We start from the raw sequence: 15,655 nt of genomic DNA, 5'->3' as shown, positions 1-15,655 counted from the left end.
CAACATGTCATGCATATATAACCCTCATCCCTTTGTTGTTGTCACTCCAGCTTGTTAAGGTGAAAGAATCTACAAGGTGAGGTGAAATGGGGTTTAACGTCGCGTCCAAGATTATTGCATTTATATCGCTTTAAGAATCTACAACGAAAGGTCGCTATATGCAATAAACCAGAAGTTGTCATCCATAAAGTGGTACGTTTTTTAAATATCTCGAATATAAATACACAAACTCACAACTCAAGTTATTAATATGAATTTAAACAATTATAGAGCCTTTCTTTGAAGGACGACTTTGCTAGGCAAATATAGCGATCGGACGCAGGGCAATTTATGATTTATCCTTAATCCAGTAATTACTTACACAGCCACCAATGCTTGCCGTAAGAGGCGACAAACAGGGTCGGATGTCTTGGTTGATGCATGTCGTCGTACCCCAATTGCGAGGATCGATGCTCATGAAGTCAATCACTGGATTGTTTGGTTCAGATTCGATTATTTACTGACCACCGTCATATAGCTGGGACATTGCTGTGTGCGGCATTAAACAACAAACAAACAAAAGAATACTTTCATTTACGTAGAGGCTGTTATAGCCTATTGATTATCTGAATGTACCTCGTAGGTGGTATAAATTAATTTCGAAGCTGCATAGATAAAGTACGGACAAATTAAACGAACGAAAGTTTTGATAATAATGATAATAAGTAGTCATTTCAGTAGTTCTTCAAAGTTCGCGAAATGTCGTTCTGCCGTGACCTGTGATGGGACGTTCTCAGATCTGTGTTTAGCCGTAGCTAGAGTGAGTGAGTGAGTAAGTTTGTTTTTACGCGGCTTTTAGCAATATTCCAGCAATCACGGCGGGGGACACCAGAAATGGGCTTTACACATTGTACCCATATCGGGAATGATACCCAGATCTTCGGCGTGACGAGCGAACGTTTTAACCACTAGGCTAGCCAGCAATGGGATCCAGCCAGCAATGAACAGAGACCAAGGCTATTACATCCCGCCTGCTTACTATCACCTAATTGCTAAATCCCTTTGTCCATCCAATTAATACAGTGGCTTCCATCATCTCCATCAGTCTGCTTGTTTACTCTGCTAGTATACTCTGTGTTCATTAGTCATCCACTGGCTTCCAATTAGCTTAATCACCTCTCTGTGTCCATCAACTAGTCACTGTAACAACTTAGATGTCAATGAGTGTATATATACCTATGTTGTTTAGCCCTATCCATCACTTGCTTGATAAAGGTGTTAGGATCTACACCGAAACGTCGCACTAATTGTAATAAAGAAGTTGTTCATCCATAGAACTCGGCTTACTTCACTAGGCTAGCCGACCGCCCAAGCGGTAGCGAGGACTAAGACCTGATTTTAATGAGACCGGCGCCATAGAGCAGGAATAATGCTGATATGATGTGTTGTGTGTATCGCAATACCAAAATATGGGACATGATTATCGCGAAAAGTAGTCAAAATTAGTCATGTCACAAAATTTGAGTGGGTTTGATTTTAGGCCGCTTTTAGCAATATTCCAGCAATATCACGGCGGGGAAAACCAGAAATGGGCTTCACATATTGTACCCATGTCGGGAATCGAACCCGGGTCTTCGGTGTGACGAGCGAAGGCATTAACACCTGGCTGTCTGAACTAAAAAGAGGGCATGCTTCGAGTCACTACTGACAAAACTTTTCAACCAATTTGGTTTCGTCACACACACTCGTTACTAGCTACAGCGAACTATCATTGGGCATGCACAAATATTGATTGTTGTACAAGCAGAATGTGACAGACATGCGGGACTCATTGGTTGTGCAATCATCAATGCAGGGTTTATAAGTCCTGCCCTACCCGAGGCGCGCAGTACGACACTGACAATCAATCTGTGACATCCAATCCAACCCTGGCACTATGGTTCCTCTGCTGATAGCGTCCATTATACTGAGGTAAGATGTTTTGTTGTACTGAAGCGTCATCGTACCCGACGGTACCCGTGAAGATCCGGGGTAGAAAAGGTCTTCAAGAACCCATGCTTGCCCTAAAAGGCGACTATGCTTGTCGTAAGAGGCGACTAACGGGATTGGGTGGTCAGACTCGCTGTCTTGGTTGATGCATGTCAGACCGCCATCATATAGCTGGAATATTGCTGAGTGTGGCGTTACACAACAAACAAACAAAGACAACAGACAGAGCCTATGACGTTTACACCAATGTCGGTTATGTGTTGGTTTCTCTTGGGGCTCGGGTGGCCAAGTCGTCCAAGGCGCCGCAGTTCGCTGTGCAGCGTTGCACCAATAAGGCACGCCAGAAACCTATGGTTGTGGGTTCGAATCCCGGTTCTCCCTGATTATGTTTCAAGGTCAGCACTATAATATGTGGGTTTCACCAAAGTGGTAAATGTTTTAGACCTGCATCACTCGCTCGCTCTCCCACTAATACACAGCCCTCAATATATGTGTAACCTCTTTGTATAAATACTTGTTTTGATTACACATTGTCCACAATAAGAAAAAACTTCATATGCTTTTAAATGATTACATTTTATCTGTAAAGATGTTTCGATTCGAATTAAATCGGAAAGACTAGTAATTTTAAGAAACGTTTATATTTCCATCTGTACTCTTACAAGGTGAGCGATTTACGCCGCTTTTAGCAATATTCCAGCAATATCACGGAGAAGTAACATCAGAAATGGGCTTTACACATTGAACACATGAAGGTAATCGAGCCCAGGTCTTCGGCGTGACGAGCGAACTCTTTAACCACTAGGCTACCCGACCGTCCCATCTTGTGTATCACTTGAAGTATAGTACTAGTCCCTCTTACTGAAGTAGGTTTGTTTGTTGTTTAACGTCGCACTCAGCAATATCCCAGCTATATGACGGCGGTCTGTAAATAATCAAGTCAAACGTTGACATAATTAATTGAGCATTGATCTTCGCAATTGGGATAACCAAGTCATTCGCGTCTTACAGTGAGTGAGTGAGTGATCGAGTATGGTTTTACGCCGCTTTTAGCAATATTCCTGCAATATCACGGCGGGAGCTTCACACGTTGTACTCATGTCGGGAATCGAACTCCGGCCTTCGGACGCTTTGCAAACTGTGTTATCCGACCGCCCATCGCTTCTCACAGTATGTAAATTTAACAAAAACAAATATGAACACCACACCAGTGATGGCGTGATACTATTTAAATCACCCTTGTTAATTTATACACTTCAAAAAATGAAACTTGACATAGATGTAAAACCAATTTTTGCCAAACATCAAAGTCAAACAGAAATATGATGTGTCTATAAAATCGCAAAAACACATGCAAAGCACATAAACGTAGCGTTTGGGGATCAATTTTACAGCTTCATCCAAACGCAACCGCCTGTAAAAAACGTGCAGCACAGGATCCTGCATTTAGGCATGCTGGCCCCCCTAATGAATGGGTATAAAAACCACATCAACGGCTGTTCATACAGTCTTTATAACGGCATGAATGCAGCTCAACGGAACAACGCTATTGGGAGATTACAAGCTGGAGCAACTCAGCAAGAAGTGGCAAGGCACTTTGGCGTATCCAGACAGACAATCTCCGCACTGTGGACCCGATACAACAACACCAACAACCCAAGCACAAGATCGATACATCCGGCTGCGACACCTCCGAGACCGCACTACCACAGCCACGCCTACAACCACACAGATCCCTTTGGGTACGCAGAATATCAGATCAAACGGTACGCAACAGACTGAGGGAGGCTTGACTTTTTGCGCGAAGACCAGTTCGACGTCATGTATTGACCCCACGTCATCCGGCGGACCGTCTGCTTTGGAGCCAACAGAGGGTTAGACGGGCACGTGCAAGGTGGAGAAATGTACTGTTTACTGACGAGTCCCGTTTCCTACTCACACGTGCTGATGTCGGGGTGAATGTTACGCCCCCAACTGTGTGCAGCAGGTTGTCCCATTTGGCGGCGGGAGTGTCATGGTATGGGCCGGAATTCATCACGGTGGTAGGACGCCTCTCGTGCATGTGGCAGGTGCATTGACAGGTGTGCGTTAAAGCGGCTTGATCCTACAGCCTTACGTTCTTCCTCACGTCAACGTTCACGGCGGACAGTTCCAGCACGTGTTTGTCAGGACTTCTTACAGCACAACAACATCCAGACATTACCTTGGCCAGCTCGGTCACCAGATTTGTCCCCGATTGAGCATATGTGGGACGAGTTGGATCGACGCGTTCGCAGAAGGAATCCACCGCCCCAAACACTTCCGGCGCTTCTTGATGCACTTCAGCATGAATGGCAGCACATCCAACAGCGTGTTATTGACAACTTGATTGCATCTATGGGTCGTCGGTGTCAAGCGGTGATTGATGCACGTGGTGGACACAACCGATACTGACATTTTCTGTACCCCTGTGACGTGTACGTGTGTCTGTCTAGGTGACACGATTATTGTTTTGAACATTGTGTACATTGAACTTCAAACAGTGTTTCAATTATGGTTTCTGTGTCCTATTTTGAAACAATCGCATTATATTACATTTTGAAAGTCAGTGTCAAGTTTCTTTTTTTGAAGAGTATATATATATAAGATTTGTTTAGTCCCCGAACTTTAGATACTTGAGGGTTCCGCAAAAGAATTATTTATATTTAACCTTATACATAACTTATTTCGGGGATTATGTCAGACTCAACAGAAAGGTGCGACTTGATATCTGCGTTATCATTCTGCAACTGTTCGCCGATACTCAGACAAACGCTAAGTCTCTGATAATATATATACAATTATTACTCTTAAAAAGACAAAACGCAATACGGATATTTTTGGCCACAAAAGCAAGATTAGCAGACAAGAGGTGCAAAATGTAGAGGTTTAATGTGTTATAGTGTCAGTGACAAATTTCCCGGATCTAAATGATCACAACAAGGACATGAAAACCATTAGTCGGGAAACATGTACGATTCGGAAAAACGCACCCAGTGCATTAACAAAATGGCCATGGAGCTGCATGTACTGCGCGTGCAGCAGCACTATGAATGGTATTAAAGTGCAGGGTTTTTTGATTGCCTGGTACCTGCGTCAATCGAACAGTTCAACAACATGCCAAGATTAACAAAAGTGCAAAGAAACAACGTCATAGGCCGCTTGCAGCCAGGGGAATCCCGATCAGCTGTAGCCAGAGTTTTCAATGTAGCCCCTATCACCATCACAAGGCTACGGGATCGGTTTCAACAGCATGGTCAACACGTGATCGGCCAAGGTCGGGACGACCAAGAGTAACTACCCCTGCCCAAGATTGCTACATCTGACTGCGCGAAAGGACGAAATCCACCTCAACCGCAGAATCTCCGACCAGACAGTACGAAACCGTTTCAGAGCAACAGGTCTACGAGCAAGACGTCCTGATTGACGCGTCATATTGAGTCGACAACATCATCAGCTACGATTGCATTGGTGTCGTCAACACAGGGAGGGGGGGGGGGGGGGGGGGGGGGGGATGGGGGAGGGCGGTCGGGTAGCCAGGTGGTTAAAGCGTTCGCTCGTCACGCCGAAGACCCGGGTTCGAATCCCGACATGGGTACAATGCGTGAAGCCCATTTCTGGTGTCCCCCGCCGTGATATTGCTGGAATATTGCTAAAAGCGGCGTAAAACCAAACTCACTCACTCACTCAACACAGGGTATGGCCTCTGCGATGGAGAGATGTCTGGTTCAGCGACTAATGAAGATTTCTCCTCCGTGAAGGGGATGGAAGAGCACGGGTCAACAGGCGTACAGGAAGTGGACAGGATTGGTGGGGGTAGCGTTATGATGTGGGCGGATATCTCTCATCATGGCAGGACAGGTTTGGTCCATATCCAGGGCAATCTAACGGCTCAACGATACATCAACGAAATTCTCCTACCACACGTCCTCCACAAGTGCAGCCAATGGCAACGCTCGACCGCAACCCCAGACGTTGCAGCAGTTGGTTTATGCGTTGCAGGTCGAGTTGGGCTACCATTCCCCCAGGATGTGATTCGCATACTCGTCTCTTCTATGGTCAGAGATGTCAGGCCGCTATCGATTCCAACTAGGGACATACGCGTTAATGATGGTTACCTGACCTTCACTTTGGGCTTTTCCTATGTTCCTACCTCACACAAATCTGGCTTTGCGTTTCATATTTTGAAGAGTACATACATATACTGAGTCAAATTAAAAACTTCACATTTTTAAAAGTAATCCCATATATGATATACAACGGACAAATGTATCAGAGAAGGTAATCTTTAATCATTAATGTCCAAAGAAGGATTTTAATTAACGGTGGTAACCATAATTTGCTCCAAGCACCTACGGTATTCGGTAATAACATCAACAGTTTAAATCATAAGTCCCAAGCACGAGAATCTGATGGCACACAAGTTCAGTAGCGTGTATAGCCACCATGTGCGTTGACAACTGCCACACAACGCCTCCGCATGGATGCTTGTGAACACATGATTGACGACGCCATTGTTGCTGCAAAATGGTGCCAAGATCTTGCAAATTCTGTGGTTGGTTCTGGAGAGTGCGCAGACTCCTGCCAAGAGCATCCAAGACGTGATCGATGGGATTGAGGTCGGGAGACCTTGACGGCCAGTCCATGACGTTGACTCCCGCAATTCCTTGTCAAAATTGCTGTGTGGGGTCTGGCATTGTCGTGTTGGAAGATCCAACCTGGTCCATGTACTGCCATAAAGGGCAGAAGTTCTGGTGCCAGTACCTGGTCGCGGTAAGCAGCAGCGTTGAGGTTGTAACGGATGACGAGAAGCCTGGAACGTGCATTGCCACAGAATGCACCCAACACAATGACACTTCCGCCTCAAAATCTGTCAACTTCCTGTACACAACACTGAGCGTAACGTTCATGACGGCGCCTCCACACCCTCGCCCTACCATCAGCAAATCGAAGATTAAATCGGGATTCATCACTGAGGACGACTTGATTCCAATTCTTCCGAGTCCATCGTAAGTGTCGCTGTGCCCACAATTGACGTTGACGTCTGTGTAATTGAGTCAAAATCAGCCCGCAGTATTGCCGTCGTGCTTGAAGATTAGCAGTTCTCAGACGGTTTCGAACAGTTTGCGCACTCAGTCTACCCCTAAACAGTTCATTTCTGGTTGATGTAGCCGTCAAAAATCGGTTACGGAGGTGGCGTAAGACAATCTGACGATCCTCTGCATGTGACGTCACACGTGGTCGACCTGGCCGAGGGCGATCAGCGGTGGTACCCGTTCGCTGTAGACGCGTCTGTAAATCATTAACAGTCCGTCGACTACAACCCATCGTGCTTGCGACTTCAGCTACGGACGTTCCCGTCTGCAACATGCCGGTGGCACGTTCACGTTGCACATTTGAAAGACGTGGCATGTCAAATGGCCGTAAAGACTTTTGTTTTCTTGTGTTTTTCTTTTTGTGTTAATGACTGCTAACAAGTGTGGCTGGAAACACGTGCGGTATTATGGCCACGTGACCAGTTGCACGTGAAAAACCTCTTTTGCCACTATAGTGCTGTGCACATGATTTTGATGGATTCACCTGCACAAAAATGGGTGTTATCTGAAGACAATACGTGGCCATTACTGTTTAAATTTATCATAAGGGCCATAATGATAACTGGTCAAAATGTTAAATTTTTAGGATTGTGAAGTTTTTTATTTTGTTCAGTATATATCCATCAAATAAATAAATTTATATATATATTTATATCAAAATAAATGAATTTATATATAATTATATCAAAATATATGAATTCAAAATATTTATATTTATAGCAAGGGGAAATATGACAAAATAACACTTGTATAGTCAGGGTTTTTATCATACAGATGTCAAAGCGGTCCTCACAGTCTATCGTTTTGGTATGACCAATGTTGGGGGAAAGAGGAGGGATGGAGAGGGGGTGGTCACACGCATGGCCCAGTCGCCTAAGGCGCCGCAAGACACTATGCGGAGTTGCGTCCCTAATGCATGCAACACCGATCGTGGGTTTCACATACCCGTGCTCGTGGTTTAAACCCTGTGGTAGACCGCCTCCGTGGTCTAGTGGTAAAGCGTCCGCCCGTAGAGCCAAAGGTCCGGGTTTGGATCCCCGGCCACGTCATACCAAAAGACTTCTCAAAATGAAAACTGATATCATTTAGACTTCACAAAATGATAATTTCACCTCTCAAGTGCTATAAACAAGTGCTCTAGTGGTAGAGCGTCCGCCCGGAGAGCGGAAGGTCCGGGGTTCGATCCCCGGCCGCGTCATACTGAAAGACCTTACAAGATGTTATCTGTTGTATCTGTCTTGCACTCGACATTAAGGGGCTAAAACAAGGACTGGTCGGCTCGGAGTCAGTATACTGTGTCTGAGTGGGGTATTCATGTTAAACTGCGGCATGGTATCTCAGTAGGCTTGCACTGTAAAATAGGCATTATTCCAGACAAGTTCTATCAACCGAACACACACACACACACACTTGCATGCGCGTCGCTATATAAATGCAATCATCTTGGACGCGACGTTAAACCCCATTTCATCTTCACCTTCACCCATGCGGTAAACGTCGGAGACCTGCATCACTTCAGGTTTTCCCCCAACACAAAGGTGACACGCCGTGATATAACTGTTAATATTATATTGCCCAAAGTCACTCAGGCACTGCCATCGATGCTTTAATGTTCATGATATTCAGACTCTTAACTTTTTCTACTTAGCAGCTCCATCCCCGGCAGAACGGTGATCACGAGGGCGGCCACAGGTAATATAAATTTTCAATTTAGACACCCTGGGGATTTGGGATGAAAATATCATTACTCGCCAGTAACCCACGCTTGTTGTAAGAGGCGACTCGGTGGATAGGGTGGTCAGACTAGATGACGGTATTGATGACCTGTGACGATCCGGGGTAGAATTGTTCTTCAGCGACCCATGCTTGCCGTAAGAGGCGACTTAAGGGATCGAGTGGTCAGGCTCGCTGACTTGGTTGATGCATGTCATCGTATCCCAATTGCGTGGGTCGATGCTTAGGATATCAATCACTGGATTGTCTGGTCTAGACTCGATTATTTACAGACCGCCGTCATATAGCTGTAATATTGCTTGAGTGGCGTTAAATAATAATAATAATAATAATAATAATAATAATAATAACAATAATAAAAACACTCCAGAAACGTTGTTGATTGAATGTCACGCCATCGTACCCGACAGCGATGCTGATACCACCACATCATATTAATGTGTGAAACACTTTATCTAAATCCCCCCAGTAACCAATGCTTGCTGTAAAAGGCGACTATGCTTGTCGTAAAAGGCGACTAACGGGATCGGGTGGTCAGGCTCGCTGACTTGGTTGATGCATGTCATCGATCCTAATTGTGTGGATCGATGCTCGTTGAGTCAATCACTGGATTGTCTGGTGCAGACTCGATTATATACAGACCCCCGTCATATAGCTGGAATATTGCTGAGTGCGGCGTAAAACAACAAACCAACCATCCAACCAACCCTTGTCGTGATATGGCAGTTATATCAGGACAATTAAAAAAACAATTTATATTTCGAATTTGCAATCAATTTGAAAACTATAAAGAATCTGTAACATGAACGGTACAGGCTAGTGATATCCCAATTTGTTTATCCGTCTAGTTTAGAACCTCAAGGACATTGTTATTTTTTATCTCGACTGTGTTGACGTGTACAGTATGTACCGACTGGTCTAATACAAACAAACTGTCGATCCTGTGAAAACTGTCAAATCTATACAAGCCTATCACGGCTATTTTAAATATTCATAACGATATAAAAATTCCTTTTCCACGAATATGTGACTAGACCTCCGGTACGATTTTTTATACCCTCGAATATCCAGGGTAATGTAATAACCCATTCGCCAGCAAAGCTTTGTTTTTTTAAGCTAAGTCACCATCTTTATCTCTCTCATATTTAGCACAGCATGTCTCCCACTCGTGGTGTAAGTGTACTGACGTCATTCCACACCGGCAAAGCCGCATTGATCTACAGTAAAGTACGGTTGTAACGAACTCAAAGGGACTACTAATTTTAGTTCGTTATAACCGTAGTTCGTTATAAGCATATATACAGCATAACTACAGTAAACAGTCTGGACTAAAAAGATTAGTTCGTTATATCCGGAAGTTCGTTATAAGCGAGTTCGTTATAACCGTAGTTAACTGTTTTTTAAATAATGTTTTCTGAAAGGTCTATTGGACTCATGGGTAGTCGATTCGGGGACTGGTTAATTTCTGTTTGGTAACAATTATTTGTCATGTATGATCTAGTAACTTCTTTTAGATTTATTGATGAACAACTTCTTTATAACAATTAGGAGCGACGTTTCGGTGCTCAATAACGGTGTTAGAACCTACACCGAAACGTCGCTCCTAATTGTAATAAAGAAGTTGTTCATCCATAAATCTTATCCTTGCTATGGTCTAGTAGTTCACAAAATACCTGATACGCGTGAAGATCCGGGTTAGAATAGTTCTCAGGAACCCATACTTGCCGTAAACGGCGACTATGCTTGCCCCACTAACGTGATCGAGTGGTCAGGTTCGCTGACTTTGTTGATGCATGTCATCGTATCTCAATTTCGGGGATCGATGCTCGATTGCGCATGATATCAAACACTGGATTATCTGGTCCAGACTCGATTTTTTACAGACCGCCGTAATATAGCTGTAATATTGCTGAGTGCGGCGTAAAACAACAAACACTGCGTATAATCTCCTTTTACGGCAAGCATGGGTTGCTAAAGACCTATTTTAGCCAGGATCTTCACGGGTCAGAAACGTAGTGAATGCAAGCCGTTCGTGCACCGAAGATCGATCGTTTGTACGAAGTTTCCAATTGCAGATTGTGGGACTCAGAAGAAGGATGTTCTCTTCCTTGTCCACCGTTCTCAAAGCATGAACATATCTGAGTTTGCCATCCTGAAACAGATGCTGGTTGATATTGTCGATACATTCACTATCAATTCGGATGATAACGTCAAGGTTAGTATTATCACATATCAAACTGTAATGATGAATTTACCGAGTGACAAGTCAGAACTGAAGAATGCCATTTTGAGTTTGAAGCATCGATCGGAAAAGCCACCGATATCTGCATTACAGGCAATTAGAACGGCACAACTTTATATTTTTGGACATGGAGATCGGTCTGATGCGGCTAATGTTGCTCTACTTATCGCCGGTGATCGACTGAATGAAATTGAGGAATCTCTCTCGACCCGTGACGATATGAAAGTGGAACAGAAAGTGGAATGGTTTTGTCTTGGAGTGAAGAATGCAGATGTTCAACAGTTGAATCGTTTTGCAAGTAACTCGACACACGACCACGTGTTCTACTCTGAGAGTTACAACAACTTGGGGAAGCTGGTTCCGAGACTTGCACAGATCACATGTACGTCAAAACTTCATTTTTGTCAGCTGCTAAATCCTTCTGATGTATGGCTCGTCTTTTACTATTCGTTATCCACCAATCGCTATTCTACGGTGGCCCATACCCGCCACTGGTTAGATCATTTTCCCATGTAAACCTCTATATTTTATCTCACCAGTGGAAGAATAGTATAAAAGGGTTAGCTGTATTCGGAGGTAATGAGTTTGGGAACAAGGGGGTATAAACCTGTCCAAGATATTTTGTAAATTGCAAATTGATGGATGGTGTGAAGACGGGGCCATATTCACCACAAGAGGTGAGTAAATGTTTTGAAGGTGTGTAGCGTAGCTCTATTCATGCGGCCAGTAGTGTAAACGCAGAGTATATAGGTGGGTTTTCAACGCTTCGCTGTATAATCTGAACAAAGACCCGATGCGTTGTAAGAGTGTTAACTTTTGGGTCGTTAAGGGTCACTAAGTTTCTAATAAATATTCATAATCGCCAAGTGTTCGTTGAGCTTAATTTTAATATCAATAAATACGTCTGCTGTTGAGGTTTGGTTCCTGAACGAAACTTAAGGTCTAACTGAAATGTGTAACTGATTATTGTACTTGTAGGCGATCCCTCTGACCGATCTTCTAACACGGGTATCGATGGTACCTCGCAGGGTAAGAATGTGGACGTTACTATATATTGATGATGATGATGACTCCTAATCCCAATAATAATACTAATGATAATATCCAGGCCAGCAAACCTAATCTTTTCCAATTTTTTTTAATGAAATCATTTATATTATTGAATTTTCTGTCCCTTTTGACACCAATGTGATTGACAAGATTGGGGAGAAACATGGCAAATATGTGAACCTCGCTTTCAAAATGTCACGCTTGCATCCAAAGTACCAAGTTGTCCGTCTCCCCATTGTTCTCGGTGCCTTAGGTTTGGTACCTCCCAATCTGTTGACTGACATTGGGAGAGTAGCCGGGTTTGCTACCAGGAATACAGCCCTTCTGACAATCTGGGTTAATGCAGAGGGCTGCAGTGTTCGGGGGTCTTCACATTCTCCGAAAGGTCTGGATGGAATTTACATTTACAACCAGCCTGACTATGCCAGGATCACCCAAACCCTCTTTGCTGCATTTTTTAATTTCATCTGCATGATAATAATGACAATAGTAAAGTATAATGTTAAGATGTATAAGGAGGAAGCAGAAAAGAATATATCCTCCTTTTAATTAATTCTGGATTCTGTGTTAAAGTTTATCCTCAGCAATCTGTGCATGTCGTACGAGGCGACTAACTGTATCAGCTGGTCCAGCTCCCAGACGTTATCCTCAGCAATCTGTGCATGTCGTACGAGGCGACTAACTGTATCAGCTGGTCCAGCTCCTAGACGTTATCCTCAGCAATCTGTGCATGTCGTACCAGGCGACTAAATGTATCACCCGGTCCAGCTCCCTGACGCTTCACTCAGCAATATTCGATCTACAACTGGGGCGGTCGGGTAGTCAACTGGTTCAAGTGTTCGCTCGTCACACCGATGACCCGGGTTCGATTCCCGACATGGGTACAATGTGTGAAGCCCATTTCTGGTGTCCCCCGCCGTGATATTGCTGGAATATTGCTAAAAGCGGCGTAAAACCATACTCACCCACTCACTCGATCTACACCTGTATATGGCGGCGACGTGCAAATAAATGCAGTCTGGACCAGGCAAATCAGTGGTTGATATCATGAGCAACGATCTATGTCGTCTGGGTACGATTGCATGCAATCAACCAGGTCACCGAGCCATAGCAAATCAAGCTTTCAACGTAATTGGCAAAGGGTACACACTTCTAAAATCGCTCTTAAAGTTCAATGACTAATAATGTGTATGACGACCCCTGCTTCAAGACGCGCAAACAATCTCCGGCGCACAGAAAAGGTCACTCGTCTGTTGACGTCACGTAGGATACGTCACCATTCTTTGTGGAGGACCTGGATCAGTTCTTGTCAGTTGGCTGGGTGATGTGGTCGCTGTCGAACACGACGATCCATGACATCCCTGGGGTGTTCTGTTGGGGGCATGCCTGTGGAGCGTGCATTCTAACAATTCGATCTGCACGGGGTCTGACGTTGTCATGGTGATAAAGGACGCCACATGGCAGCTGCCGTAGAAATTCCACGAAGAATGTCACCCGTGTAACGCCGAGCTGTCACATTTCCGTTAACGATGACCATTGGTGTTCTCTGCTGCCCACACATGCTTTCCCACGCCATAACATACGCAAATACCGGCCTTCATTGGTTCGTAGCTACCCTGGGTCTGCCTGTTCTTGGCCTGTCTGGTGTCTGCCCGGTCTGTCTGCAGCGTTGCATCAGGTCAGATACAACAACGCGGGAGCAGCCAAAGGCGTAGTGAGTGAGTTTGGTTTTACGCCGCTTTTAGCAATATTCCGGCAATATCACGGCGGGGGACACCAGAAATCGGCTTCACACATTGTACCCATGTCGGGAATCGAACCCGAGTCTTCGGCGTGACGAGCGAACGCTTGAACCACCGCCCCCTACCAAAGGTTTAACGTTGGCATGTGTGACTCCCATCTGTATCATACCCAGGCCCCGCTCGCGTTGTTCGGGTGTGAGTCGTGGCAAGTCTCTGGTTCTTTTTCTTTCATCAGTGTGAGTGTCTAACATGCCGTATCATTTATATAGTAGTACCATTATTTTACGTGTAGTTTTCGCCTGCCCAAGCGGCACATGTTTTCCCTTCTTCGCATTTACTCTAAAAAACAAAACGTGCCATGGACGTGCATCACTTTCTGCACAGCGCATTGTTGTGTTTGGGCGATGTGTTTTGCATTGATTATGTTTGAACTTGTGTTTTTCAATTTTTTCAATTTAATTTTTTTAAGTGGTAAAGATTCTTTTGGCAGTCAGTTTTACTTACTATGATCGTAAATTTTTGATGTTGAAGATATCACTTTCAGGTAAAAAATCCTAATATTGTTGACTTTTGTACATTTTTTCCAGCTCCCAGGAAAATCAGGACGAATCTTTACCACCGACAATCCCATCGGATCAGTGGCTGTCCAGCCGCCATGACAACCTATGCAGAGTCATCTATTGCTTGTGGCGTTCAGTGCAGTTCGAGTGAAAGCTGTATGGGTTTCAATATGGCGCTAAAGGCAGACATCTTGAATACATGTCAGTTGGTGACATGCGCAGTGACATACAATTTGACGGCATCTGGAGATCATGACTTCTATCAGCGAATGTAGAGGCGGAACTTGTGTTCCCTCAAGTCGCGACGTCGTCGCCATTTGTATTTTGTGTCTTGTGATGTTTGTGTTAGTGACAGCAAAAACGTACAATGACGTCGCTCTACTCTAAATGTTATTTGTGGTGTGATATATTCATTGTTTTATTTCTATTGATGCTTTCAAGAAAACGAACGAGCAACAACTTGTTGCAAAGAACTATCATGACACCCTTTGGGGTGTGAGGTGTGAGGTGCGAGATGTAAGGTTTGGGTTGTAGGTGTGAGGTGTGAGGTGCGAGATGTAAGGTTTGGGTTGTCGGTGTGAGGTGTGAGGTGCGAGATGTAAGGTTTGGGTTGTCGGTGTGAGGTGTGAGGTGCGAGATGTAAGGTTTGGGTTGTAGGTGTGAGGTGTGAGGTGTGAGGTGCGAGATGTAAGGTTTGGGTTGTAGGTGTGAGGTGTGAGGTGCGAGATGTAAGGTTTGGGTTGTACGTGTGAGGTGTGTTCATGAGGTGCGAGATGTAAGGTTTGGGTTGTGGTGTGAGGTGTGAGGGTGCGAGATGTAAGGTTTGGGTTGTCGGTGTGAGGTGTGAGGTGCGAGATGTAAGGTTTGGGTTGTCGGTGTGAGGTGTGAGGTGCGAGATGTAAGGTTTGGGTTGTAGGTGTGAGGTGTGAGGTGTGAGGTGTGAGGTGCGAGATGTAAGGTTTGGGTTGTAGGTGTGAGGTGTGAGGTGTGAGGTGTGAGGTGCGAGATGTAAGGTTTGGGTTGTAGGTGTGAGGTGTGAGGTGTGAGGTGTGAGGTGCGAGATGTAAGGTTTGGGTTGTCGGTGTGAGGTGTGAGGTGCGAGATGTAAGGTTTGGGTTGTAGGTGTGAGGTGTGAGGTGTGAGGTGCGAGATGTAAGGTTTGGGTTGGAGGTGTGAGGTGTGAGGTGTGAGGTGCGAGATGTAAGGTTTGGGTTGTAGGTGTGAGGTGTGAGGTGTGAGGTGCGA

At 44.7% G+C, this 15,655-nt stretch overlaps 1 protein-coding gene across 2 annotated transcripts; it reads left to right on the top strand.

The window, feature by feature from the left end:
* The first annotated feature begins 1,882 nt into the window (after window positions 1-1,882).
* On the top strand, window positions 1,883-14,945 carry LOC124124803. Of its 2 annotated transcripts, none has more exons than XM_046488081.2 (5): window positions 1,883-1,950; window positions 8,734-8,774; window positions 10,892-11,440; window positions 12,037-12,087; window positions 14,438-14,945. In XM_046488081.2, the coding sequence occupies exons 1-5, from the start codon at window positions 1,916-1,918 to the stop codon at window positions 14,683-14,685; spliced, it is 924 nt and encodes a 307-aa protein (XP_046344037.2). In that variant the 5' UTR covers window positions 1,883-1,915; the 3' UTR covers window positions 14,686-14,945. The 2 variants fall into 2 exon arrangements, with proteins under 2 accessions (XP_046344037.2, XP_046344036.2); XM_046488080.2 differs by having other exon boundaries at window positions 8,731-8,774.
* The last annotated feature ends 710 nt before the right edge of the window (window positions 14,946-15,655 follow it).

Source organism: Haliotis rufescens, unplaced genomic scaffold (assembly GCF_023055435.1).
Source record: "Haliotis rufescens isolate VD_foot unplaced genomic scaffold, xgHalRufe1.0.p SCAF_25, whole genome shotgun sequence".
Classification (NCBI taxonomy): domain Eukaryota; kingdom Metazoa; phylum Mollusca; class Gastropoda; order Lepetellida; family Haliotidae; genus Haliotis; species Haliotis rufescens.
Note: the sequence above shows the minus strand (reverse complement) of the source record. Positions and strands in the feature narration are given on the sequence as shown.

Bases quoted from the DNA above. Each gene is read 5' to 3' on its own strand.
- LOC124124803 (XM_046488080.2), top strand. From the start codon at position 1,916: ATGGTTCCTCTGCTGATAGCGTCCATTATACTGAG. The intron at 1,951-8,730 runs GTAAGATGTTTT...TTTTCTACTTAG, and splicing joins ATAGCGTCCATTATACTGAG to CAGCTCCATCCCCGGCAGAA. The intron at 12,088-14,437 runs GTAAGAATGTGG...CATTTTTTCCAG, and splicing joins TATCGATGGTACCTCGCAGG to CTCCCAGGAAAATCAGGACG.